This window comes from Schistocerca gregaria, chromosome 3 (assembly GCF_023897955.1).
Source record: "Schistocerca gregaria isolate iqSchGreg1 chromosome 3, iqSchGreg1.2, whole genome shotgun sequence".
Taxonomy (NCBI): Eukaryota; Metazoa; Arthropoda; class Insecta; order Orthoptera; family Acrididae; genus Schistocerca; species Schistocerca gregaria.
Genome location: NC_064922.1, coordinates 419,310,840 through 419,338,079, shown reverse-complemented (window position 1 = coordinate 419,338,079; position 27,240 = coordinate 419,310,840). Strand labels below are relative to the sequence as shown.

The following is a 27,240-nucleotide window of genomic DNA, read 5'->3' as shown; positions in this document are numbered from 1 at the left end:
ATTATTGTTGTTGTTGTTGTAACTCATAGTTGTAATAATCAGACGGGAGTATATAGTATCGTGAGCTGGTTTTTGCCAAGATGAGAAGTGCTGAGGATGGTAAGAAAAATAAGAGGGGGAGAGGACAAAATAATTCCTGTTTTAGAAGGATGTCGCGACGGCGAAAATTTGAGAATCCATGGTATAGTGCACTGTATGACATTGTTTGGTTAAGAACTTGAATAATGTTGTTGCTGGTTACGGCATGGGAACGTTATTTCTGTCTCCATGGTAGCGCATCCAACGTGGCGAACAGTTTACTCGCAATTTAATAACCCTGCGCTATCTCTTATAGTGTCTAGTGCTTGTAGTGTGCCATGCCTATTCTCGTAACAGATTACGACTGGCGACAAACAGAAGCTGTTGTCATTATCAAAGTTCGTCTTAGAAACGTAAACTCCAAAAACGTAGACATTTTTACACTGGATAAATATATAAAGGTAAATTTAGCGACATCTACAATAACCAAGTTGAAATAAAGTAGTTAACTCGTACTTTATGTGTTAATGTTGCCTTCGGGAACGCATCAGTTTCGATATTCATTCCAGAAAATGGTCGATATTGAAGAATCATTCATCATTGGTCTGTAGACTTTAGATCAACCAGTTTTTTGTTTTTGTTTTTTTTTTTTATCAGCATCTGGAATTAAAAGACCCAAATCAGTTGTAGCAATTTTTGCTACCTTAGCACTGTCTCCCTTTGTGTAACAATTTCTCACACGTATTTGCTATCCCTGTTGTAAGGCTTTTCACATATTAAGCGAACAAAACTGATACTAACACTGCAAATCTTCTTTCCACATGAACTGTTAACCAACAGATTGGAAATAAATAGGCATTCCCGTAACATAAATAATAATTAGGACCTTCTTTTTCTTCAACTCATATCTCAGGAAATTATGTACAGAATCTAACCTAAAGCCAGAGATTGACATTACTGAGATTTTTGTGCTGTAAGTGTATATTGAAAGGATAGCCAGATAGGAAATGAAAGTTATGTATTTTTCTCAACAGACAAGAAACTTCAGCTGGCAAAGATACAAAATGAAGCTACATGTGAGATTATATGGCTAGAACTGAATATCAAAGGCAGGTATAATAATTGGGTCTTTATGTTGATCACTTGACTCACCCTCTGATGTAACAGAAAACATTAGAAGAAACCTCGCTTCTAAACTTCATCTGAACAAGCCTTGAAAGGCCCAACAGTACCAACCAGCCACCGTGTCATCCTCAGCCCTCAGGCATCAGTGGATGCGGATATGGAGGGGCATGTGGTCAGCACACCGCTCCCCCGGCCGTATGTCAGTTTACGAGACCGGAGCTGCTATTTCTCAATCAAGTAGAACCTTAGTTTTCCTCACAAGGGCTGAGTGCCAACAATACTTGGCAGACCAGATGGCTGCTAGCTCAGCCCCAGAGCGCTTAACTTCGGTGATCTGACAGGAGCCGGCGTTACCACTACAGTAAGGCCATTGACAGAAGAAACCTTGGTTATAGTGCCATATTTGGCCCTCTGGACTCTACAAATCTTAGAAGTTGTGACAGTTTGATTTGTACTATAGCCCTAGATCTAGATTAGGTTGACAGTTGATAATTTGGTTCAAAGTAGGCCAAGCCAAAGAATTTGACTACCAGATAAAGGTTGTGGTAACACGTTGATCTGTAGCAAAGCACTATGTTTTTGTCCGTGCCGTATTTAAAGGCCCTTTGCCGTATTTAGTGCACATCATCGTCAAACTTAAAACTGTGCGGTAAATTCAGAAAACATACATTACGTAATGGACAAGTCTCTAACAAGTATTTTGATGTGTATTATGAACATGTATTGTCCAAAAACTATGAATAATGCAATTGGGGTAAACTTGATAACATTAATGAGGAGTCTTGAACAGAATGACATTCTCATGCCAGTAAGCAAGGATCCCAGAAACATCACACAAGTGAAATCTAGCTTGTGCTTTATGCAACATCCTGAAGATCACATAATGAGACAGTCATATGAATACCGTATTTCTTGGCTTCCAAAAACATTTGACTTGTACGACACCAAGATTTATTGACAATTAGAATTTATCACTTGATTGAGCATTTGTAGGTAGTGACAATGCAGTATACTATCTTGATAGAGGGGCCATCAACTCAAGTATAAATAACTTCATGCATTTCCCATGGAAGAGTATTGGTATTTTTTCTGTTCATGTTGTATATTAACAACATAAGTCATAATTGGAATCAGTGGACCCATACAAGCACCTGGCTCAGTTGTTGGTAAAGCACATGACAGATTTAGGTTCATTTGCAGGGAGCTGTAAAAACACAGCCAGGCTACAAAGGAAGCTGCATGCAGAGCTCTTGTGCGCCCTTTCTTAAAAGTATGGTTCAAGAGTATGGGACCTATACCAAGTAGGACTGACAGTGAATATTTAACATATTCAGAGAAAAGCAGCATGAATGGTCACTGGTTTTTATGATTCACTTGAGAGTGTCTCAGAAATGCTGGAAACCTGAATTGACAGACATTTGAAGAGGGATAAAAATTATGCTACCAAATTATGAAGTGTCAAGAACCAGTATTAAGCACAGAATCTAGAAATATATATCAGCTCCCAAAAGAACTCCAGAGACAAATTAGATTAAGTACAGTGTGTACAGAGGCATTTAAGCAGCCATTCCATCATAGTGTTTTGCAGATCATGTGCATACAAAGGATACAAAGTGGTGTCATTTAGTGAGTAATATAAATCCAATGGTTTGTGACAATATTTTTTCAGCAATGCTTCATAGTGTTACTGGTTCCCTTGGTAATATTTATGAGGCAATACTATTTGATATTTTGAAGCAAATTTTAGTGAATGCTTATATGATGTCAATAAGTGTATCTGAAATGCTAAAGTTAACATGTCTGGTGAAAAGCTGATGTTCTGCTTGATAAGAAGGTATTCACTTTCAAATGTGAGTGAAACAAGCTCATAGACTATCATTACCATGATGTGTGCTAGTGTTCTTCTTGCATGAAAAATGAACCTGAATCATTATTACGTGTTAATTATTCAGTTTATTTCGTTACTTCTAGATAGTTTTTGTCTGTTCCACGATCGCTGCCATTTACATTCAGATTTTCACATTCAGAAATCATCTTTTGACAATGTATTAGAATCGCTGAAGACTCTTGCACTTTAATTGATTCATCTTTAAATTAAAAATCTCCCACCCATTGAGAACATTTGGTCTCTTGGACTGGCATGCCACCAATCACCAGTAATTACAATTGATGAAAATGCGAAACAAAGTTGCAGATACCAATCTGACTGCAAGAGGCAGTGAATATGTTAATGTAAATCATGAACAATAATATTCATAATGTATTGTGTATCTCAACCTGTGGGACCTTGCAGTAGTCTTACAGAAAAAACAAAGACTTAAAATGAACTCTCCTAAGAATGAAAAAGAATGAAGAAATTGAATTATCTTATAATTGCTTATGGGAGCAACGTGGTAAGAACACAACTGAACATAACAAGGTTCTGAAATAACCTGCTTATGTGTATCTGTACTCTGAACCTCATTGCGATGAGAGGAAAAGTGAAGTTGAATTTATGTTACAAATGAGGGGATATATGTAAGCTAGTCCCTTTTAAAAAAAATAAATAAATAAAAATACAGCCTATACTTCCCTTTGCAAAGGCCACTTAACTTTCACTGTAGGTTATGTACCTCCAAATGCTCTAGAAATCTTCCAAATTTATGCATAGACATTTGTGCCCACATGGCTGTTATAAATAATTTAAACTCTTTCTGTCTCACTTTTTTGGTCAAATAGTCGAAGAATTCTGACTCTCATATCTGTATACCTCTGTAATATCTTTGACTTTTGAATCATCTATAGGTCATTGCAGTATTACAATTTTTGTCCTAACTTCTCCAACATAAATGTATTTTAGAAATCTGCATCAATTAAATTGTAGGATGTGGGATACTAATTTTGCTGATTGATTCTGTTACTCTTTTTGTAGGAGTTTCTGGAGGCTTTATCTTCTAATTTGTGAGACATTTTTCTTATCTATGCATTCAGTAACAAATAATAATGCTGATCCAGTGCTTATTTACTAAACAATTATAGTTCTGCTGAAACTGTTCATTTGATTACACACCATTTCCTTCCACCCTAGTTCTATCCCAAGTGCCACACAGTATATTTTATTAGTGGTAAGAATTCTTTGTGATAGTGTACACTAGCTATCAAAAGTTTATGAAAAGATTGAGAAAATGAGAATATCCCTACAAAAATAATGTACCCACTTTTTAAGTGCTTACAACTGTCACAGTCTTGGGGGAACTCCATAGGTACAAACAAAACATTTAGGCTACAGAAAAAGATTGTTAGACTAATAAACCATGCTAAATACAGAGACTCCTGTAGACCAGTATTTAAAAGTCTCAGTATACTGCCTCTCCCTTGCTTATATATGCATGAAATATTAAATTTCACAAAAGGAAGTATTTTAAAAGATGGAAATATCTTCAAGTATAACTGTGATTACCACCCTCATGATACTAGGCAGAAACATTACTTGCATGTCAATACAGTGAGTACAAGCATTTATAAGAGAGGAGTGTATCATACTGGCATAATGCTGTACAATCACAATCCATCCTATTTTAAACATATGCAAAATTTACAAAATTTTGAAGTGAAACTGAAAGAGCACTTGCTTGACCACTGCTTCTATTCTGCTTCTGAGTTTTTAGAGTACCAGAAAAGTGTAGTGTAATTGCTCAAATATTCTTAATAAGTCTATCATTTTATTTTATTATATTAAATTTGTCATCAAAATTCAACATGTATTGAATAATTTTGAATTATTTATCCTTTCAGAATAACAATGTGTATGATGAAAATAAAATAGAAAGAAACTTCCACATGGGAAAAATGTATTAAAAACAAAGATTCCAAGACTTACCAAGCGGGAAAACGCCGGTAGACAGGCACAATAAAATAACACACAAACACACACACAAAATTTCTAGCTTTCGCAACCGACGGTTGCTTCTTCAGGAAAGAGGGAAGGAGAGGGAAAGACAAAAGGATGTGGGTTTTAAGGGAGAGGGTAAGGAGTCATTCCAATCCCGGGAGCGGAAAGACTTACCTTAGGGGGAAAAAAGGACAGGTGTACACTCGCACACACACACACAAATGTCTGCTTGTGTCAGTGTATGTGCGGATAGATATGTGTATGTGTGCGAGTGTACACCTGGATAGAAGCTGCTGTTATAGCTCCAAAGAAAGTGAAGATGTATTTATCAGCAAAAAAATGTGGCAGTGGCGTTTTTGTCCATGAAAGGAATTCTGTTAATTGACTGTCTTCAAAATTGTGAAAGAGTAACTGGGGAATAACATTCTAATCTTGCAGTGCATCTGTATGCAAGAACCCAAGAAAAGAGATCTAATTCGCAGTAGGAAAAAGCAATCATCTTTCATTAATACAATAGATGTGACCATAAAAGTTTCTCAGTAATGCGGGAGGCTATATCTGTGAGTGGGCAGATACTGGTGCATATATCAGAAAAATTGGAGAGAAACAATGACAGTGCAAGGCAAGAAGACCCACACTGGAGTGAAGCAACAAGGCTGACTGGATGGCGGACCAGACACAACAAGAGCGAGCAACCTATGCGACAACAAAATGCAATAAACTTTCGACATAACACTGTCAACTGGTGAAGTATCCACATCCCAAATTGAGACCAAAGAACAAAACCAATATCAAAGCAAAGTGTCGATGAGCAGCCATCAATATGGTGAAGCCAGTACTGAACACTATCACACAAATTACATGACTCACTGTATGAATGAGAAGTCGAGGTGTGGTGTTATTTAAGCCAGCCTTGAAGGATGCTATTGGGTGGTGTATTCATGTGGCGAGAAAGTGGCACAATCACAAGGCGAGTGCAGCACTGCGGCAACACTGCCTTCTATTGTCCATCGAGGTCCATTTGGTCCGGCAGGCATTCAATTTCCATACAGCCCGATACCAAAGAGAAAATTGAAGAATCAGCAGTGTGAAGTGTTGGAACGTCTGCCCTATTTTCCAGATTTTCCTCTCTTCCCAAAGCTCAAATCCTTCATTGCTGGTCAGCATTTATTGTCTTATTAAAAATTGATTGCAGCTGTAGAGCACTTCCATGGCGACACTACAAAGATTGAAACAGTCACTGAAGTGCCACTGGATAAAGTTTATTAGCTACATATGAGATAATCTTGAAAAATAAAAGGTTTTTTAAAACATAAACGCTCATTTTTACTATGAAACCAAATACTTCAAATCATCCTTGTAGTAACACATGAATAAAAAATCTACTAAAAGTCCTGGTGCAAGAGAGACTGTATAACTGGGAGGAGATGATTTGAGGGAGGAGGATGATTTGAAGTATTTGGTTTCATAGTAAAAATGAGCATTTATGTTTTAAAAAACCTTTTATTTTTCAAGGTTCAGAACGCAGCCCAGTCATCCACAAATTGGGTTTCCTATGTTAATCTCAGTCAGCACAAATGGATGCCACAGTAGATGCCTTAAGCAAAGCTCACCCTTTTTCAAAATTATGTCATATCTATAGCTGACTGATGTGTGGCACTTAGAAACATGCAACAGGAACTTATTTGTTCTAGCATTTGAACTTTTTCCCTTTCCCTAGTAAAGGCACACACATTCACACACAGACACCCAAATGTATACTAAGTCAGTCCCACCTCGACCACAGGCATGTGTGTTTGGGTGTCTTTGTTGTTGTGAGCATGAACATGTGTCCTTCTACTGGAGAATGAGCAAGAGCTTGAAAACCAATAATAAATAATTTTCTGTTACCTGTTTCTATGTGCCAAACACCAGTCAGCTGTAGGTAAGTGTTTGCATTTCATACAGGAAAGTCAGCCTGAACTTCCTTTGTTGAGATAAATTTATGCTAATTGGTTGTTTCATTTGTAAATGTTGACTGAAATCAGATGTGAATGCATATTTATCAGTCATTTTTGGGCTATTTCAAATAAATTCTAACTGATTTTATATGCTGGTTTTTTAGTATGGATGAGCCAAGTGTACACCACTTAACACAAGAAACGCAGCAAAAATCAAGCCGTAGGTGGAAGCCAGTGGCCCTAGAACATACAAGGCAAAGGATATTTCACCTGTCAGAAAAATTATGATAGTATTTTCTGGGATTCAAAGAAGCTCTCTGATGTCAGATACCAGCCACCTATATCCATGTCATTAAAGCTTCAGACCTGCAGTTTGGTCGTGTCCACTTCCCATCACCATTGCATATTATACAGTTACACTGTGCATATGAACTAATGATTTGCCTGCATTTCCGGCTCTGTTTTTAACAGTCATTGACAACCTTACATGCTCTTGTGCATTTGTGACTGATCACTGTAACATTACGTCCCATAGCAGTACTTGCCAAGTAATTGTGTGTTTACTAAGTGAAAAAAAAAATGGTCAGTGCTGATATAACATTGTCAGTGTGAATTTTGAGATTTGTGATGTGCCTGTAGATACAGAAGTTGCAGCAGCAGCTGTGACAGCTACAGCAGCAGTTGCAAACCCAGCTTCAACAGCACCTGCTAGAAGAGAATGCCAACCATTAAAAGCATCTCCAACTGCTGCTTGCATCTACATCTCAGCCTGCCATTCCACCAACTTTCATAGCCTTTGCTTCAGAAGAGTGGGAAAATTTCCTGCATCTTCTTCAAGATTCTTTCTTGGTGTTTCTGGTAACTTCACATGAGCAGCAATGCTTGTTCCTCTGGTCCAGCGCTCCTGATATTTTCAGCTTGTTGCATAAGCTGGAGGCATTAGGCAATCCCAGTGCCTTGTCTTTCGCTAAACTTTGTGAGTTGTTGGCCAGTTTCACTAGCAAGAGATGTGAAGTCATTGCTGGATTAGAATTCTTTCAATGCAGACTTTAAATGATTAAATCATCATTGTCAATTTAAGTGCACCAATCCTCAATGCAGGCAAATCTATATAATTTCACTAACACAAGCTGTAGTAATTTGCTTGGCCCCAAGTAGTGAAGTCATGTCAGCAGCGCTAAAAGTGTTTGACCTGAGATTAGGTAAATTTTTAACTTTTCCTGAAGCACATGAGGTTTCTATTGCAGCCAAACAGAACTTTGAAGACCGCTCACAATTAGAGGAGCTGTACTTTGCACAGCTTACCTTGACTCTGTTCGTTACCCATGTCAGTTAAAGAAACATGTGGCTGTGCAGCACCTGGACACCTCAGTGCAGCATTTCCCCTGCTCTCATAAATAAACTGCCAAGCACCAAGCTGTGTCACAATGAGTGCACTTCTCAGCCCCATCATCGGCTTCTTCAGAACCAAAACCAGAGTTACCCTGGCTGGGTATTATCTTTCTGCACTGATTATTTTCAAATTCATTCTTGGCGGAAATGTTCCTTTAAAACTTTAGAGTGCCTCTACTGTCATAGGAGAGGGCATTTGCATATTGTGTTTCCATATGCAGAGAGTAACAGATCTATAGCTCTAGTTCACTCCATATTTCACTTGGACCCCAGATCAGGGTTGCCACATAAGACAGGGACTGAACTCATGGTAGTTTGAAACGTTAACTGTAAACTTTAAAAGTAGACACTGGTTTTTCAGTATTTTGAGGAATCAGGAGATCTTTGTAAAATAAGGGTTTCCTAGTCTTGCACCCTCACAGTGATTCTTGATTACCATGATCAGTATATTCTCATGAAAGATGGTTTGTCAACACGTGCAGAATACAGAAAGGCTACACATCAGATAACATTTCTGTTAGTAGCATTCGTTAGCGTGCAGAATATTTTTGATGTTACCACTTTTACCATGTGTGGGTTCTCAGTGCGAGGTAATGTTAGTTGTTATCTTTCAAGCTACGGACAAGAGAATTCGTGCAGTTATATGTGTGGTTATCTGGTAAGGCTCATTCACATGAACTGCACATACAACTGCTCCCCTCCATTTTGTCACATTTTTTGAGCCCACCCTGCACATACAATTGCTCCCCTCCATTTTGTCACATTTTTTGAGCCCACCCAGCCCTGCATATGCTTAAGGAGGAAGTAGACTTTGAACTAAACACACTATAGGAGTTAGACATTATCATACCAGTAGCTCGTAATTCATGGGCTACATTAATAGTGCTCACTCACAAAAGTAATGAAAAACACCACGTCTGTGCTGATTTAAAAGCCACAGTAATCTCATAGTCAGTTGTGGATTACTGTCCATTGCAGTAGCCAGAGTAGGCCTCTCCAACTCGTGTACCCAGCTACTGACAGTAGCTGCGCAGAGGAGTGCAAACAGGTGACACACTGTCGGGCAGCCAGGCTGTAGTGTACGCAACTACTGCTGTAGCCTCGCACCCGTGACAGGTGTTGCCGAATAGTTCGCGCATGTGTCCAATATGTGCAATATAACTACCTGGTAGATAGCCTATGCTAGTTGCACCTGCTCACAAGTGAGATGACAGGTGCCCTCCCAAAGCCTGTGCCCCATGGGGTAGCATTGGGACAACCTAAGCCAGAGGATTTATCTGGCAAACTAAAAGATGGTGAACAGTTTTTTTCATACACACTTATTTGATGCATAACTGCAGTTATTGCTTTATCCAGCGTCATAGAAACTATTAGTGAGGAGCATGCCTTTCAGTTAATTTAGGTGCAAATGCTTACCATTTGGAACTGCCAGTCTCCAGTAATATTTAATGGTTCCTTCTGTAGTTAATTCAGTTACCTTTGCTCTTTGCCAATTACACAGCTGACCATTTTGCAACATCATGGAGGTGGCATTATACAAGCATCACACTGGCATGAAGTGTACTTTGTGATTGAATATGCAAATGATAAGAATTTCAGTGCAACCATACAAAGTGAGCATAGTTATGCCATCTATATTCTGTGTATAAGGAAAGCTTACTCTGTGAGATTCTTATTAAAAATCGCATTTCACAAATGTTTGTTTCTAAGAGGATCTTGTTATGTCTTGTGTAAGAAGGAGAAATGTCTGTGAGCACATACAGGATTTTGATAGGAGCAGGATTGTGGTCTATTGACACTGCAGTTTATTGTCAGTTTGGATTCTGTAACTGCCATTTGAATATGGAATTAATGGGTTCAGGAGGGTGATACTGAACTCCGTGCAGAATGTCAGTGGACCCGTGCTACCAGTGCTCCGGAGGACAAACATGTTGTTCACTCACTTTCCCAGGGTCATGCAGCGGCAAAAGCAAGAAAAAGGTCTTGTTTGCATCAAGACCAGAATCTACACAAGTAGTGCAGTAACGTCTGGATCACCATGCACTGTCATTATGACAACCAGTGTTGCAGCTTTCCTCGAAGTGACCATCCCCATCTGCCATCCACTGTCATGTGACAATATCACAGGGAATACAGCTGTTAAGCTGTGAAGGAAAAGAGTATTGGATGGTCATGCAGCGATTGGTCGGAGTGGGTGGGGGGGAGGGGGTTGCAGCACAGTCAGCACTCTATGAGCGAAGCACACCATACCTCTCCTCTTCTCACTGACAAACCATTAAACACTAACCAGTTATACCTCTGCCACCACTACCCCAGACCAGCAATTTTGCTTTACTCTTCATGGGAAGAACTGATAATTGGAACATATGCTCTATTCACCAGGATTTCCACTGTATCATGTCCACTTATTCCAAGAGCTAAAGTGTTCACTTATTCCAAGGCCTAAAGAAACTTGCATCTGGAAAATGTAGCCACTAATTCTCTTCTTTCATTATTTAGCTGCTGATTTTATCTAATTATTCAAAGAAAGGAATTATGTAACATTACACAGAATACTGTCAGCTTTCTATAGAGGGTGTCACAGGAGGAATTGTCAATGTTAAATAACAGCAAGTGATCATACCATACAAGCCATGAACACTTATTCATCTTTGATATGTAGAACAAATCCCTTCTGCTGCAAGCTCTTTGCTTCAATATCTTGCTAAGAGTTAGTAAGGATCAATCCATAGACTGACAACACCTTATTCATGTTTTAACATCAGCTAAGCTTGGCAGAGACATTATTGCTCAAAATATGTGTAAATAATTTGTTAAAGTAAGAGCAACTACCAAGCACCGTTGCGTACACTGCTTATTTCTGGTAAACATAAGCTCTAAAATCAATACCTTAACAGCTTTGAGCATTTGCTCAGAAGAAAAGAAGTTTTTCACAGTAGTGAAGATGAGCAAGTGCTCATAGCTCTTCAGTAGAAGAGATATGTTTCATAGTAGTGTAGATGAAGGATTGATCTAGCCCTTAAGGTATGCACTTTAGAGTCCATGTTTACTTGTCATTTTTTTTTTCTTATTTTGGTCCATACTACCATCTGTCAAAGTATGAAAACCAAAGATCTTGCAGCAGAAGAGATTTATTTGACAGTATTGAAGGTGAGGAAGTACTCATAGTTCTTAAGGTATGCATTTTAGAGCCTATTTTTAGTACACCTTTTTGCTTCGAACAATCATTCCTGTCATATCTGAGAATATTGATAATTCCTCCCAGAACACCCTGTATACTGGCCTCCCCCCCCCCCCCCCCCCCAAAAAAAAAAATAACTATGTTTCTCCTAACATACAAACTTAAAGTACTGGTAATCTAGAAGTAAATACAGACATTTATCAGTTTAAATAGGCTAGTGCTAGTCATAGTTGCTTCGCCTCTTAATGTATATTTTTACTCTTTCCACATCCCTGAAGGGATTAACGGGTGAATGAATGTACTATGGCACCATCTTGACATTCACCTCAAGTGAAACTACTGAAAACATAAATGTGAATGTCCACATGGGAACTGGAAAGTTCTTTATTCAAATATCAATTCAATGTCTTAACCATTGCATCATCTTATTCAGTAAAACAAACTGAAAAACATATGGTTATGCTAGGCTAATGACTATCTGTTTCCTAAGTATTGTGTTCAATTTCTTCAACACTGTTTTGTCTCCAATTTCTTCAACACTGCTTTGTCCTTCATTTATGTAAGTTATCACTGCAAAGTATTTTTTTTTTCCCAGGCACATTATCCTCCATTTCTCTTTGAAGTTTTCTTGTGGGCACCTGTGAAAAACTCTGAAAGCAATTGCACCTTGACCGATACAGAGATCATTTTTGAGCTACATAAATTGGAACAAAAAATATGGGAAAGTTTGGAAGCATCAGTTACTAAAGAAGAGAAACAGAAACTTCGGCTACAGTATGTCACTGAAGCTCTTGAAATTGCAGAAAAAGAAAAAGAAATAAATTCTAGTAAGTATTATTATTGACTTTATCTAGGATAATAAAATTTGTTGGTACCAAATCCATTCAGATTTATTATTACCCTAGAACGTTTATTGTTCAAGCATATATTTTTAGCAGTTTTTGAAAAAAAGGTGTCTTGAATATTTTGTTAAATTTGCATTTCCAAAAAGAATATTTCTTATAATCATCTAAGCAATAACCAACGTATTTGTCAGGTAAGTGATTGCATAAAGAATTTAAAATTAGTGGAATACATTGTAAATTATAATCTTACACAGACTGTTTTCAGAAGTAGCAATCTATAGACTAACAACACCGTACCCTTGTTTTAACATCAGCTAAGCTTGGCAGAGACATTATTGCTCAAAATATATAAATGATTTGTTAAATTAAGAGCAATTACCAAGCACTGTTGCAAACACTGCTTTTGTTACTGTCAAGGCAGTTGTGAAATCTAAGATTAAATGAAAAGGAATAGAGCAAAAATCTGACAGGCTCATAAATCACGATTTAATGTTGATACCCTCAATAAATATTGATAAATATGTGTAACAATAATCCACATCAAAATTTAAATATCTCACCATGATATTAACTGACAAATCTTGATGTTGGAGGCATATATCACAGTTTAAATTGCTACACCACATATTCGGGGTGAAGTAAATGAAGCACAGAAATATTTCTTGATAACATTAGGGAATGGATGCCTACATATTCCACATAAGAATTTGTGAAACAAGGCTGTAGAACAAATCAAAAACTCTGTCTATTATTATATAAAAATTTTGAACAAAGTAACATTATTCCAACATTACAGGGCATAACATTGTGCAAAGAAAATTATCAGACACTATTAAGTACAGTGTGGTCTGTACTAAAAAATTAAAAACATAAAACTAGTACCATAAACAGGGAGAGATACGTTTAAAAATAGACATAATACAAAGATGATCACGAACAGTGTAATTAACTGAACAAATACTGCTGTTTGGACAAGCAAATAACATGTTTAGAAACAGCTGTATGGCCATATTTAAAAAAATGCAATTGAGGAATAAATTTTATTAATTTCTAAGTAATACATTGTTATTATGCAGATGTTTAATATCCCTCACTAGTGCTAATGTTTTTAGTACAACCATGTTTTACATCTTACAGCACAAAAGCAAGTTAAAACTGTTGTACATTTCATTAGTTTCACAATAACTAAGTGTCAGGTACAACACTCATAATATAATAAATATACTGGGAAGTTGTTGACATACACAAAGTTTTGTAACATACCATAATCAGAGGTTCCTATAGGCATTCTGCACCTTTCTGATAAACTTTATCTGAATATAAAACGATTTCTGGATATTTGCAAATTTCTTCAGGAGATGAATCTGTAACCTAAAAGGTGTGAAATATTCAAAGGAAGTGGACTTCCAGAAACCAACTCTCCAATAGAATCCATATGGTCAGAAACAGTAAAAAATAATAGTCCAAGATTTCTTTGTACTATTGACAAGCAAGGCTGCATTCTGCAGGTCACCAAATAAATGCAGTACACCTCTCAGTACTAAATGGAGGTTACTTCATAGGTACCTCATGTGTCTATGTCATTTTCAATATGTGCAAGATGTTTTACAAGCTTATCACTAACACATGAGAATTTGCTTACATTTTTTTCAGTAACTGCTAGTTGATTGTTTGCACCTTCACTCTTGATGAGGCAGCATTCGTTAGATGTGCTTTAATCAAACAATGGAAAATCTAGGATGGAATGTAACAATACCAGAGAAAGAAAGTTGCGACTCACCATATAGCAGAGATGCTGAGTCATGATAGGCACAATAAAAAGATTCATACAATCATAGCTTTCGGCCATTAAGACCTTTGTCAGCAGTAGACACACCTCCACACACATACACACACACTCACGCAAATGCAACTTGCACATGTGTCTGCAGTCTCAGAGAGTGGAAACAACATGGTGAGCAGCAGCACCAGTGCATGATGGGAGCATGTGTGCATATGTGTCTACTGCTGACAAAGGCCTTAATGGCCGAAAGCTATGATTGTGTGAATTTTTTTATTGTGCCTATCACAACTCAGCATCTCTGCTACATAGTGAGTAGCAACTGCCTTCTCTGGTATTGTTAGATGTGTTTTAATAATTTTCAGAACCAATGTTTGGGGTGAATGAAACTCCTTGAGGTGCAGTTAAGGATAGACATCAATAGCATTGATGAAATGCATGGTTTGAAATTATAAGTGGACATCTAGTATGTTTATCTGTTTCCTACGATAAATAACAGGTGCTCCCTACAAGGACATCAGATACAAAACCCTTCGAGGCATGCTACAGATGTGCCCCAAAAAATTAAAGGAAACATGTGACTTATGCTTGGTGGTGCAGCCAGCAATTTCCAGACTCAGTGACGAAATGATGTCTATCATAAGACATGGATATGTAAAGGAGAACAGTTTTATGACCTGAGTTTTCCTCTGACCTCAAATTCTGTGAATTATTGTCTGTTAGGCTACAGCAGACTTTTGTAGTGTGGAGAGATTTCATAAAAATGTCATGGAATTCTACAAAAGAGTTGGATACCCCTAGGAGGTGTGATTGAAATGGCACATTTCATAACCCTACTAGGTCACAAATATGTAGAAGCAAGTGGATGACATTATGAATAGTTGATAAGAATTTTGTAAAATGTAATTTAATTATTCTGATGCATTATGTCTGTCATGAATGTTTTGATGGTACATGTTGAAAATTTTATTTTGATTTTCTTGGCAGTGCAAATGTGTTGACTGCCATTTTGTTGTTCTAGTGTTCATTATGGAGGACAGAAACATAAAAATTATCAGAACTGTTAGCATTCTATGGATGTTAGTTTGCAGAGAGAAGAATGCAAATGTTGGGTGATGCACAGTATACTCTTTCACTCTATACCTTCTCAACCATCTTATCATTTTACCTTTTTTCTGTAATGTTCTCCTTTCATAACAACCAACATGTAAGCTCAATGAAATATTGGTAATGAATGTAACATTGATAATGTGATTAATCATTTGTAACACAGTTTGACTGATTTGAGAAACTGGTTGTTTCAGACCTAGTTTCAGCAGTTACACTTAGTTGTTTCTTTCTCCACATATTTACAAGAACTGTACTTCTTTATATATTTTGACATTATTTTTCAGAGAAAAGACATGACTTGCAACAGTTAGCGGTAAGACAACAAATAGCTCTTGATACACAAGAACGAACAAAAATTGAAGAAATAAAAAATAATGAAAGGACCATAGCTATGAAGGACCTACAACAGTGGAAAGATTCTGCAAGTATAAACACTGAAGATTTTGGTAAGCAATGTATGTATATGTTAAACTTCAGTGACATATAGGCAGATTCCTATTAACCTTTAAAAACCTCCAAAGCAAAGTCTGGTTGATCCTGACTTGCTTATAGGCACATGTTGATCGTAACAATCATCTGCGAACATTTTATAAAGCACCTGATTTTATAAAGCCGCTGTTTTGAAATTAGGTGTCAAACGTGTACTGCAACTGTGACATGGTTAATAAATGCAAATGAAGCACAGAAATATTTCCTGATAACATAAGGGGATGGATGTGTACATACTCCACAAAAAAATTTGTGAAACAAGGCTGTAGAACAAATCAAAACTCTGTTTATTATTATATAAAAATTTTGAACAAAGTAACCTTATTCCAACATTACAGGGCATAACATTGTGCAAAGAAAATTATCAGACACTATGAAGTACAGTGTGGTCTGTACTTAAAAATAAAAACATAATACTGTTACCGTAAACAAGGAGAGATACATTTAAAAATAGCCATAGTGCAAAGATGATCATAAATAGTCTAATTAACTGAACAAATACTGCTGTTTGGACAAGCAAACAACATGTTTAGAAACAGCTGTATGGCCGTATTTAAAAAAAAAAAAAAAAAAAAAAAAAAAAAAAAAAAAAAAAAAACAATTGAGGAATAAATTTTATTAATTTCTAAGTAATACATTGTTATTACCCAGATACTTAATATACCTCACCAGTGCTAACGATTTTAGTACAATCATTGTTCCAATACATCATACACAAGCTACCGGTCTGGACATTCAAAGCCGCCTATTAGTCCGTTACGATTCGAATGAATATTTTTTCTTATTCTGCTTTAGGTTGGCTGCACTGCAACAAATTTGTATGCAACAATAACATTCTCGCTGCCAACTACTTTTGGTGGAAGTACAGAGTACAAGCACAAAAATAAAAAAATCTATATAAGTATTGTTATTTTGTACTCAATGGAGTGTTCAGTATGATAAAAGACAAGTGTTTCCTATTATTATTGATAATTGTAAAAGTTGTTTATGAAAAGCAGAATGATATTTTGTACAAGCTTGACAAAGTATTGAAGCGATGTTTAGTAATATATATATATATATATATATATATATTAATGAAATTGCGGTTTCTAGCACTACATGATAAATCTGCATAATGAAACCAACATCCCCCTGTTTCACTTTTCAGTTCACCACTTTTCGAATAAAACCTGAATTAAACATCGACAATTTCAATTTTGCTATCAGTAATGTTTATTTTTAAGTACAGGAGGATAAATATATAGAACAAAAATGTTCTTTAGGTTATGCAGCCTTTTGTGTATCCTCACTCAGTTTGTAAGTGGTTCACTACTGCTTGTTTCTAGGGGAATCTAGTAAAACACTAACTGCATAAGTAAACAAAGCGACCTGTATTTAACCAATGTGCACTCCGTGTGCATACCAGGGGGAGTCATTCCAGATGTGTAAAGGGTCCTTCCGGATGCCATGAAGGGTACAGGGTGCACCCATCTGCAGGTGGTCGCTCATGTCGCACCAATGATGTGTGTCGCTATGGATCGGAGGAAATCCTCTCTGGCTTCTGGCGGCTATCTGATTTGATGAAGACTGCCAGTCTCGCTAGCGGGATGAAAGCAGAGCTCACCATCTGCAGCGTTGTCAACAGGACTGACTGCGGACCTTTGGTACAGAGCCGAGTGGAGGGTCTAAATCAGTGGCTGAGACGGTTCTGCGACTGTGTGGGCTGCAGATTCCTCGACTTGCGCCATAGGGTTGTGGGGTTTCGGGTTCCACTGGATAGGTCAGGAGTACACTACATGCAGCAAGTGGCTACATGGGTAGCAGGGGTTGTGTGGTGTGGACTGGGCGGTTTTTTAGGTTAGATTGCCTCGGGCAAGTACAGAAGGGGCAATACCCTCAAAGGGTGCGGGGCAAAGTCAGGACATGCGGGGACCAAGCAGCAATCGGTATTGTAATAGTAAACTGTCGAAGCTGCATTGGTAAAGTACCGGAACTTCAAGTGCTGGTAGACAGCACCGAAGCTGAAATCGTTATAGGTACAGAAAGCTGGCTGAAGCCAGAGATAAATTCTGCCGAAACTTTTACAAAAGCACAGACGGTGTTTAGAAAGGATAGAGTGCATGCAACTGGTGGTGGTGTGTTTGTCACTGTTAGTAGTAGTTTATCCTGTAGTGAAGTAGAAGCGAATAGTTCCTGTGAATTATTATGGGTGGAGGTTACACTCAACACCCGAGCTAGCAGCCAGCAGAATTAGTGGCAGAACAACTGAGAGAAAATTTGGAATACATTTCACATAAATTTTCTCAGCAGGTTATAGTCTTAGGTGGAGATTTCAATTTACCAGGTATAGATTGGGACAGTCAGATGTTTAGGACGGGTGGTAGGGACAGAGCATCAAGTGATATTATACTGAGTGCACTACCCAAAAATTACCTCGAGCAATTAAACAGAGAACCGACTCGTGGAGATAACATCTTGGACCTACTGATAACAAACAGACCCGAACTTTTCGACTCTGTATTTGCAAAACAGGAAATCAGAGATCATAAGGCCGTTGCAGCATCCCTGAATATGGAAGTTAATAGGAATATAAAAAAAGGGAGGAAGGATTATCTGTTTAGCAAGAGTAATAGAAGGCAGATTTCAGACTGCCTAACAGATCAAAATGAAAATTTCTGTTCCGACACTGGCAAAGTTGAGTGTTTATGGAAAAAGTTCAAGGCAATCGCAAAATGCGCTTTAGACAGGTACGTGCCGAGTAAAACTGTGAGGGACGGGAAAAACCCACCGTGGTACAACAACAAAGTTAGGAAACTACTGCAAAAGCTAAGAGAGCTTCACTCCAAGTTTAAACGCAGCCAAAACCTCTCTGACTAACAGAAGCTAAACGATGTCAAAGTTAGTGTAAGGAGGGCTATGTGTGAAGTGTTTAGTGAATTCAAAAGTAAAATTCTATGTACCGACTTGACAGAAAATCCTAGGAAGTTCTTGTCTTACGTTAAATCAGTAAGTGGCTCGAAACAGCATATCCAGACACTCCAGGATGATGATGGCATTGAAACAGAGGATGACACACGTAAATACTAAACACCTTTTTCCAAAGCTGTTTCACAGAGGAAGACCGCACTGCAGTTCCTTCTCTAAATCCTCGCACAAACGAAAAACTGCCTGACATCGAAATAAGTGTCCAAGGAATAGAAAAGCAACTGGAATCACCCACCAGGGATAATCCACTGGACCTGACGGGATACCAATTCAATTCTACACAGAGTACGCGAAAGAACTTGCCCCCTTCTAACATCTGTGTACCGCAAGCCTCTAGAGGAATGGAAGGTTCCAAATGATTGGAAAAGAGCACAGGTACTTCCAGTCTTCAAGAAGGGTCATCGAGCAGATGCGCAAAACTATAGACCTATATCTCTGACATCAATCTGTTGTAGAATTTTAGAATATGTTTTTTGCTTGAGTATCATGTCGTTTTTGGAAACCCAGAATCTACTCTGTAGGAATCAGCATGGATTCAGGAAACAGCGATCGTGTGGGACCCAACTCACTTTATTTGTTCATGAGACCCAGAAAATATTAGATACAGGCTCCCAGGTAGATGCTATTTTCCTTGACTTCCAGAAGGCTTTCGATACAGTTCCGCACTGTCGCCTGATAAACAAAGTAAGAGCCTACGGAATATCAGACCAGCTGTGTGGCTGGATTGAAGAGCTTTTAGCAAACAGAACACAGCATGTGGTTATCAATGGAAAGACGTCTACAGACATTAAAGTAACCTCTGGCATGCCACAGGGGAGTGTTAAGGGACCATTGCTTTTCACAATATATATAAATGACCTAGTAGATAGTGTCACAAGTTCCATGCGGCTTTCCGTGGATGATACTGTAGTATACAGAGAAGTTGCACCATTAGAAAATTGTAGTCGAATGCAGGAAGATCTGTAGCGGATAGGCACTTGGTGCAGGGAGTGGCAACTGACCTTTAACATAGACAAATGTAATGTATTGCGAATACATAGAAAGGAGGATCCTTTATTGTATGATTATATAATAGTAGAATAAACACTGGTAGCAGTTACTTCTGTACAATATCTGGGAGTATGCGTGCGGAACGATTTGAAGTGGAATGATCAAATAAAATTAATTGTTCGTAAGGCGGGTACCAGGTTGAGATTCATTGGGAGAGTCCTTAGAAAACGTAGTCCATCAACAAAGGAAGTGGCTTACAAAACACTCGTTCGACCTATACTTGAGTATTGCTCATCAGTGTGGGATCCATACCAGATCGGGTTGATGGAGGAGATAGGAAGATCCAAAGAAGAGCAGCGCGTTTCGTCAAAGGGTTATTTGGTAAGCGTGATAGCGTTACGGAGATGTTTAGCAAACTCAAGTGGCAGACTCTGCAAGAGAGGCGCTCTGCATCGCGGTGTAGGTTACTCGCCAGGTTTCGAGAGGGTGTGTTTCTGGATTAGGTACCAAATATATTGCTTCCCCCTACTTATACCTCCCGAGGAGATTACGAATGTAAAATTAGAGAGATTAGTGCACGTACAGAGGCTTTCAGACAGTCGTTCCTCCTGCGAACCATACGCGACTGGAACAGGAAAGGCAGGTAATGACAGTGGCACATGAAGTGCCCTCCGCCACACACTGTTGGGTGGCTTGCGGAGTATAAATGTAGATGTAGATGTAGGTAATGTACAACAAGTATGCGATGCACCTAAAGTACAGGTAATGTGAGTATGATCTTAACTGACCAAGGCTAATAGAAAAACCACCAGTCTATGATTACATACCATTCCTTGTCACATGCTTGTGCCTTCTTCAGATATGTCAAACGTAACCTATATACTTGCAGCACTGCAGTTTTCCTACTAAGCAAATCCACATTTGTGTACTTAACACCAGACTTGTGAACTACTTCATATTGAAAATCACTTAATATCTTGTTAGTCAACTTGAAGGGTCTTTTAGTCTCATACCCACTTCAAGGATCCATGATCTGTAACTACTTTAAATTTATGACCATATTAATAACAACAGAAATACAGTATACCAGATATTAAAGCTAACATCTCGTTTTCTGATAATTGAATAGTTGCACTCAGCCTTATTCAGCTGGCAAGATGCATATGCTACTGGATGTTCCTGACAGTATAGAGGTAGGGGTGTAAATGTGGAAACCCAGTTTGCTATGCTTCAAAAATTAGCCAAAGCTAATTCACAATGTTTTAGCAATGAATGTAATATTATGAAACACAAAAACTAAATATGTAAAAAATTAAAAAACATTTTCTGCTTGCACAACAACTCATTAATTTTTCAAGATGTGCGGGTAATGTGGAAATGCCATAAAATTGTGGGAAATTGACTACTTCAAACCAAAACTATTAAAAATGTTAGAAACTGTTTTATTTAATATTAAATTTAAATTACACAAAAATATTTTTAAACGCAATTGTAATAGAAAAATGCTTAATATGCGAAGTTCACTTGCAAAACTGGCGTATGTCAATATCTCCTTCATTTCCAGCACACAAAGAGTGATTCCACTCCTCACACACTACACACTTAATCCACAATTCTTCCCGAACATCTTTGGAAAATGCGTCTCCACAAAAAATTCAAATGGCATCTTCTTCAGTAAGTTTTTCTTCCCCAACTGGGTGATCCAAATCTGACTCACCTGAAGAGACAGTTGGTGCATTGGGCTCTTCATCTGAATCCTCAGATAACTTAAGCCAATTTTTGCATGGTTTTCTAGGAGGAGCTTCACGTTTTTTCTTGCTTTTGTTAGGTGCCATAGGAAGCTACTGTTTACCCATCACTAAGGAGTCTTCAAGGTGTGTTTTATAAGGCAAAGATGTCAAAACAGCTGATGAACCTGGCTTATGACATCTGTTGGAAGCTTTCCTCTCTAGAGGAGGAATTGGCATGATATCTCGTGGAGACACACACGTGTTTGATGAGGTATTGGACAATGATGTTGACCTTCTGCTTTCTATTTGGCCATCTTCACTTGGGCTGTCAGTTGTCACAGGTCTGAATGCGTTCTGAGTGTCTTTGTGTCTGAGGTCAATACTTCCACCTGGAGATGCTGGATTCTCATAAGTTCCTCTCAGACTTGTGGCCTCATCTAAAGCTGATGTGGCAGCTATAAAGTTGATTTTTGCAAAAACAGTCTTGTCACATGGGAAAATTCCAGTCTCCAAAAATCCTTTTATAGCAATAGAGCCAGTCTGGCACTTTAGGTAGGCTTTCCCAAACAACTCAGATATGTCATATGGTCCTAAGGGCCAGCTGCTGTGCCGCAACCATTGGCGAACATACTCACGTAATAGGGTTTTAGAGTGCACATAAAGGTCTTATCAAGTGGTTGAGTTTTATGAGACGTCTGAGGCGGCATGCTCATGATTTTAACATGGTTCTCCCTTGCACGTTCTATAACTTGAAGGTTTCTGGCATGACTGTTATGTCTATCAAGAATTAACAACACAGGAGATTCTTTTGAGGGGTGTGCCTTAGAAATGAAGTGGTCAGACCACTCGGAGAAGAGCACAGTTTGAATCTAGCCTAAAGGATGACATTTACCAATTGTTCCAGGTGGTGCTCCTTTCAGTAGAGTATCAATCCAGTTCTTCCTGGGGAAGATCATTATTGGTGGTATGAAAGTACTGCCAGCACTCATACAGCAAATGAGGGTCACCAGGGATCCTCGCTCTGCTGATGTGAGGGCACCTACTTGATGTTTACCTTTCAGTCCAATTACATGTGGTATTCTGCTCTGGATGACAGAGAGCCCAGTCTCATCCATATTGTATACACGATCAGCACTATAGGAATGTTTACTGTACTCGGCTTCCAAAATGTCAAAAAACTTGTCTACAGCTTCTTTGTTGAACCCTTTTGCTCTCTAGAATGAGGTCCCCATAGGTTTGTGGATTGTGAGTTTATTTCTGTGTCGTCTAAGAAAAAGGTCAAACCAAGCTCTACCTGCAGCATTTGAAGTCAAAGGATGATTAATATTATTTCTTTCCACTAGCTGATAGGCCATATTCTTGACATCTAATCTGGTAAGGCCATAGAAGTGATTATCCATTTCAATGAGATACTGTACCAACTGTTTCGCAATAGCATCAGGTAGTACAGGCTTATGTCCAAGTCTCGAAGAAACACATTCTTCAGGAGACATATCACTATGCACAAACCTTTGAAGTATAGTCTGAGGTACACTGAAAGCTTTACTGCTCTTCTTAACCCCATCTGCTTTCCCTTAAGGCTATTATAGCCTTAATCATGTTTTCAGCACCCCACTTCTTCACAATAGCTCTTGGTTTCCGATCAGTTAGCTTTTGTGGCATCTATAAACAGATGCAAAATGTATTAGAAGTTATGTATTTGATGTTGGCATTGTGGAAACATTTCTACAATGCCATTGTAGGTATGCTTCCACATTACCCACACAATGGCCATTTTAAATTTTGATAGATTACATTAAGCAACTATCCATTTAAGGTTGACAAAGGACTACTAAAACCTTCTACACACCTCTCTTTATAAGCTATCAGATGTAAAGAAAGATAATTACAAAGTATATAGATAAATATAATACCACAACTTACCTCGAAAAAGGTTTAGAAGATGTGTGAACTTAAATTGCATCACTGTCACGGTGTCTGTTGCTCAACTGACTGCTAACCCTCTACCGTGACAAACAGGAAATATTGCAACAATTTCTGGCTGCCCTGCTAGTGTGCAGCACTCTGCAGGCCAGATACTGGACGTTTCCACATTGCCCACATGCTTCCACATTTACACCCCTACCTTTACATTTTGACTTAAAATAGTAAATGTCAGGGAAAACTAATACAGGATCTGATATTAATACTTCTTTTAGATTTTGAAATGCTGTCTGACATTGTGATGACCAAGGAAACATAACCCCTTTGTCTTCAGTAATCTCTAGTCAATGGTTGTGCAATTTGTGCAAACTCTTTGACAAACTTTCGGTAATAATTTGCTAATCCAAGGAATGATTGTAGCTATTTTACTGTCTGTGGAACCCTAAAGTCACACACAGCTGAAGTGACTTGAGGATATGTTTGGCCAAAAATACGCCCAAGGTAATTAACATGTGAATGTGCAGAAGGCCATTTGTCAGTGCTGAGCATGACATGAGCTATTTTTAATTTGTCAGATTACTTCTTGTGGCTGTTTCAAGTGTTCATCTATATCTTTAGCAAAACTGTGATGTCATCCAAATAGACTATACACTTTTTGAGTGTTAAACCTTAAAGGACTCCATCTAACAAGCAGTGGAATGTTGCAAGTGTGTTCTGTAATCCAAAAGTAGCAACTAGATGGTGCTGTAAACACTGTCTTAGGCTTATCTTCTGGACATACTTCAGTTTGGTGATACTACTCCTTAATCTGTTGTGGAAAAGAGTTTATACCGCCCCCGGTTATCCGAAGTTTCTGTTATATTAAGAAACCGATATGTATAGGTTACTGTACATTTATTTAAAAATATTTAATCACAACAGAATCGGTATTTCTTTTTTCCATCAGGTGATTTTTTTGGTACAATTACTGTAGTTGTTGACTGGGGACATTGCTGTGTTCCATTAGGTCTTTCTAAAGTTGCTGATCTATGTACTGTTCTGTCAAAGGCTGGTGGCACTGTGGTAACCTGTATGGCTTTCATTATGGCTTTCAGTACACTGGTCTATGATTGCCCTTTAAAATCCTATGCTGTTTTATGAGTGTGGCTGGCAGTGGACCTTCTGAATTAAATAAATCTTTGTACTGAACTAACTATAATTCCATGACCAATCAGTCATTACCCTCTAAATGACTGGCTTTACTATGCAACACAGATGTGCTAATGGTTTGCTTGACACTGTTCTCTATCACTGGCCTTTTGATATCTTCTTCATTAAGTATGTCTAGTGTTGCTATTACCAACCCCTTCAGAAGACTAACACTGTCCGTTCCAAAATTATCCAGCTTTATTGACTCCAGAACCTAGCTATTTATGTCCCTAGCATATGGTACACTTCTTCGTTTAAAACAATGCTGTTTATCAAAAATATCATTAATAGACAGCAGTTTGTCAAACATAAAGCTTGCTCTGGTGTATTGAGATCTGTAACCCAAATTAGCTTTCCTGTACCAGCTGTTACTCTGTCATGCAAAACAAATTTTAATTCCCTTGTACACAGTTTATTAGGCACTACCTCAGCAATGGATATATCTTGTCACACAGAAACAATTTCAATTGCTGTAGCCATCAAAAACAAATTCCCCTTGAGTTCAGCTGATTGTTGCCAAAGATTGATTTTAGCATGATCCCTAACCATAAAGTCTAATCCAAGTATTGCAGAGAATCCATTCCATTTGCCAGCTGGCAACATTTCCATTTGTTCACAAAAACACGTGTTTTCTACCTAAGGCTTGAGCTGTGTTGTCCCAAATGAATCTATCCTGTTATTCCTTCTGCCCTTGTCCATGAGGTCCAGACTCACAACCAATATGTATGCCCCAATGTCCACTAGAAATCTGTTCTTCTTACTCACTGAAGCTATCAAGCAACAATCCATCTCAGCGTATGTTTCTACAGTATTGCAGTATACTGGGAATGCTTTCTGATGGAAGGAACATTCCAGTTTCCTTTTACCATTTAATTTACCCAGCTGTTCACAATCCCAAACCTTATGCCAAAAGCACTGGCAGTTATAGCATCGTGGTTGGAAACATTGTGCCTTCAAATACCCTTGCTGGCCACAATGGAAACATTCCTTACCAAGTGTGAATATCTTTCATGAGGTAATGGAGGCAGGTTGTTGTGCATTACTCTAACCCTTTTCCACTGAGCTCACTCACATTCACACACTGAAGTGTTGATTTCGCAGACTTGTGACCATCTAACTATGTCGTAAAGTTTATGCCTAGCATCTGGCTCATGTTGATGGTTCTGTGTGCTTGAGCAGTGCCATTCTGTAAGGACTTCGAAAATGTTACCCTCCTGTTCCCTTACTGTTTGATGTGTGACAGGTAGCACACTGTTTTCAGCATTACTGCATTGTTTCTCTTGGTTCATGACTGAACATACATTTTATACATTTTGTGACCAAATTCCTTCATTTAAGTGCAGCTGCCCCATGATATCTTTAAATCATCATTTTACACATGAATTAGTTAATTTTATCATCTTTCAACTTGTCATTTGTGAGCTATGAAAATTAAATGTGACATGTAGATATTGTCTCTGGATATATCACAAATATGAACAGGAACATTTTCAAGAGACAGTTGTAGCTAATGGACATACAAATTTGTATTACATGCCCTTAATTATTTATGATAGTTATAGAAGTTTACATGCAATACTTTTATTTTTTTAACTGAAATACTTATCAGAGAAAAATATGCCAATAATGTGAAACTCAATATACCAGTAATCTAAATATTATTCTCAGTTTGCCATGGTGATCTTTTAGTGTGGACACACAAGTGATAAAGTCCAGGCAACAGTAATGTATTCTTTACCAAAATTTGTTCAGCACTAATTTATGACATTCAGAGTGCTTTCTTCTGTACTTCTATTTGCAAAAAAAGTCCTTTAGTTTGAAGTATTCCTAATAATCAGAGGTACAGAAAGTTGGCTAAAACCCAAAATTGATAGCAGTGAGAGTTTTGAGGAAAATGAAAGTGCACATGGAAAGGATAGGGTAATAGGAAATGGAGGTGGGTTATTTGATGCAATAGGCAGGAAACTCAAATCCCATGAGATAGAAACTTAAGCTGTGTGTGAGATTTTTTGGGCAAGACACAGTATCAAGGGTGAGTATAAACTTATAACTGGAGAAAAAATATGTCAGTTTGCTGTCACAAATGTTCTCCCATCATACTGTCTTCATTGGAGGAGTCTTTAATCATCTAGCAATGAAACAGAAAAGATATGTTTTCAGTAAGTGGTCACTATGATGAAACATCCTGCAAAACATTACTAAATGTCTTTGGAAGCCCACTCATGAAGCAAACGTATTAGATGAAAAGCAAACAGACCAGACCTCTTAGAAGGCATCCATACTGCAACTGCTACTAGTGATCATGATGTAGTGGTAGTAACAGTTGTCATAAAAGTACAAAGGGCAGCTAAAACACATAGGAATATCTACATATTTAGTAAAATAACAACAGAAATAATCAATTATTGATAATATAATGTCAATGGATAGATAAAAAAATCTACTCACATAATATGCAAGTCAGAGATTGCTACTAGAACAATGCGCATGAGTTAACAAGAGTGGAAAGCTAAGTGCATTGTCTGTAACAGAGGTGGGAGGGGCGGACGACAAAAAGTAGGCAAGTCAGAAAATGAAAGACATAGAAAACAAAAATGGAGTGAAGAAAGGAGTAGTTACTGTGAATGAATGCTAAAATGGAAGAAATTAATGTAAATTAAGGCCAGTTGGGTGGAAAAAAACAAGGACATG

At 38.0% G+C, this 27,240-nt stretch overlaps 1 protein-coding gene across 2 annotated transcripts in view; it reads left to right on the top strand.

Annotated features, from left to right (window-relative positions):
* Nucleotides 1-255: 255 nt before the first annotated feature.
* The window catches only part of LOC126356222 (dynein axonemal assembly factor 4-like), a 104,721-nt gene continuing 77,736 nt past the window's right edge, over nt 256-27,240 (top strand). Inside the window, exons 1-3 of one of the 2 annotated variants that reach the window (XM_050007040.1) lie at nt 256-479; nt 12,123-12,354; nt 15,547-15,708. In XM_050007040.1, the coding sequence (XP_049862997.1) occupies nt 357-479; nt 12,123-12,354; nt 15,547-15,708 (517 nt within the window). In that variant the 5' untranslated portion in view covers nt 256-356. Of the gene's footprint in view, nt 480-12,122; nt 12,355-15,546; nt 15,718-27,240 lie in introns of both variants that reach the window. The other variant, XM_050007039.1, reaches the window with a different exon arrangement.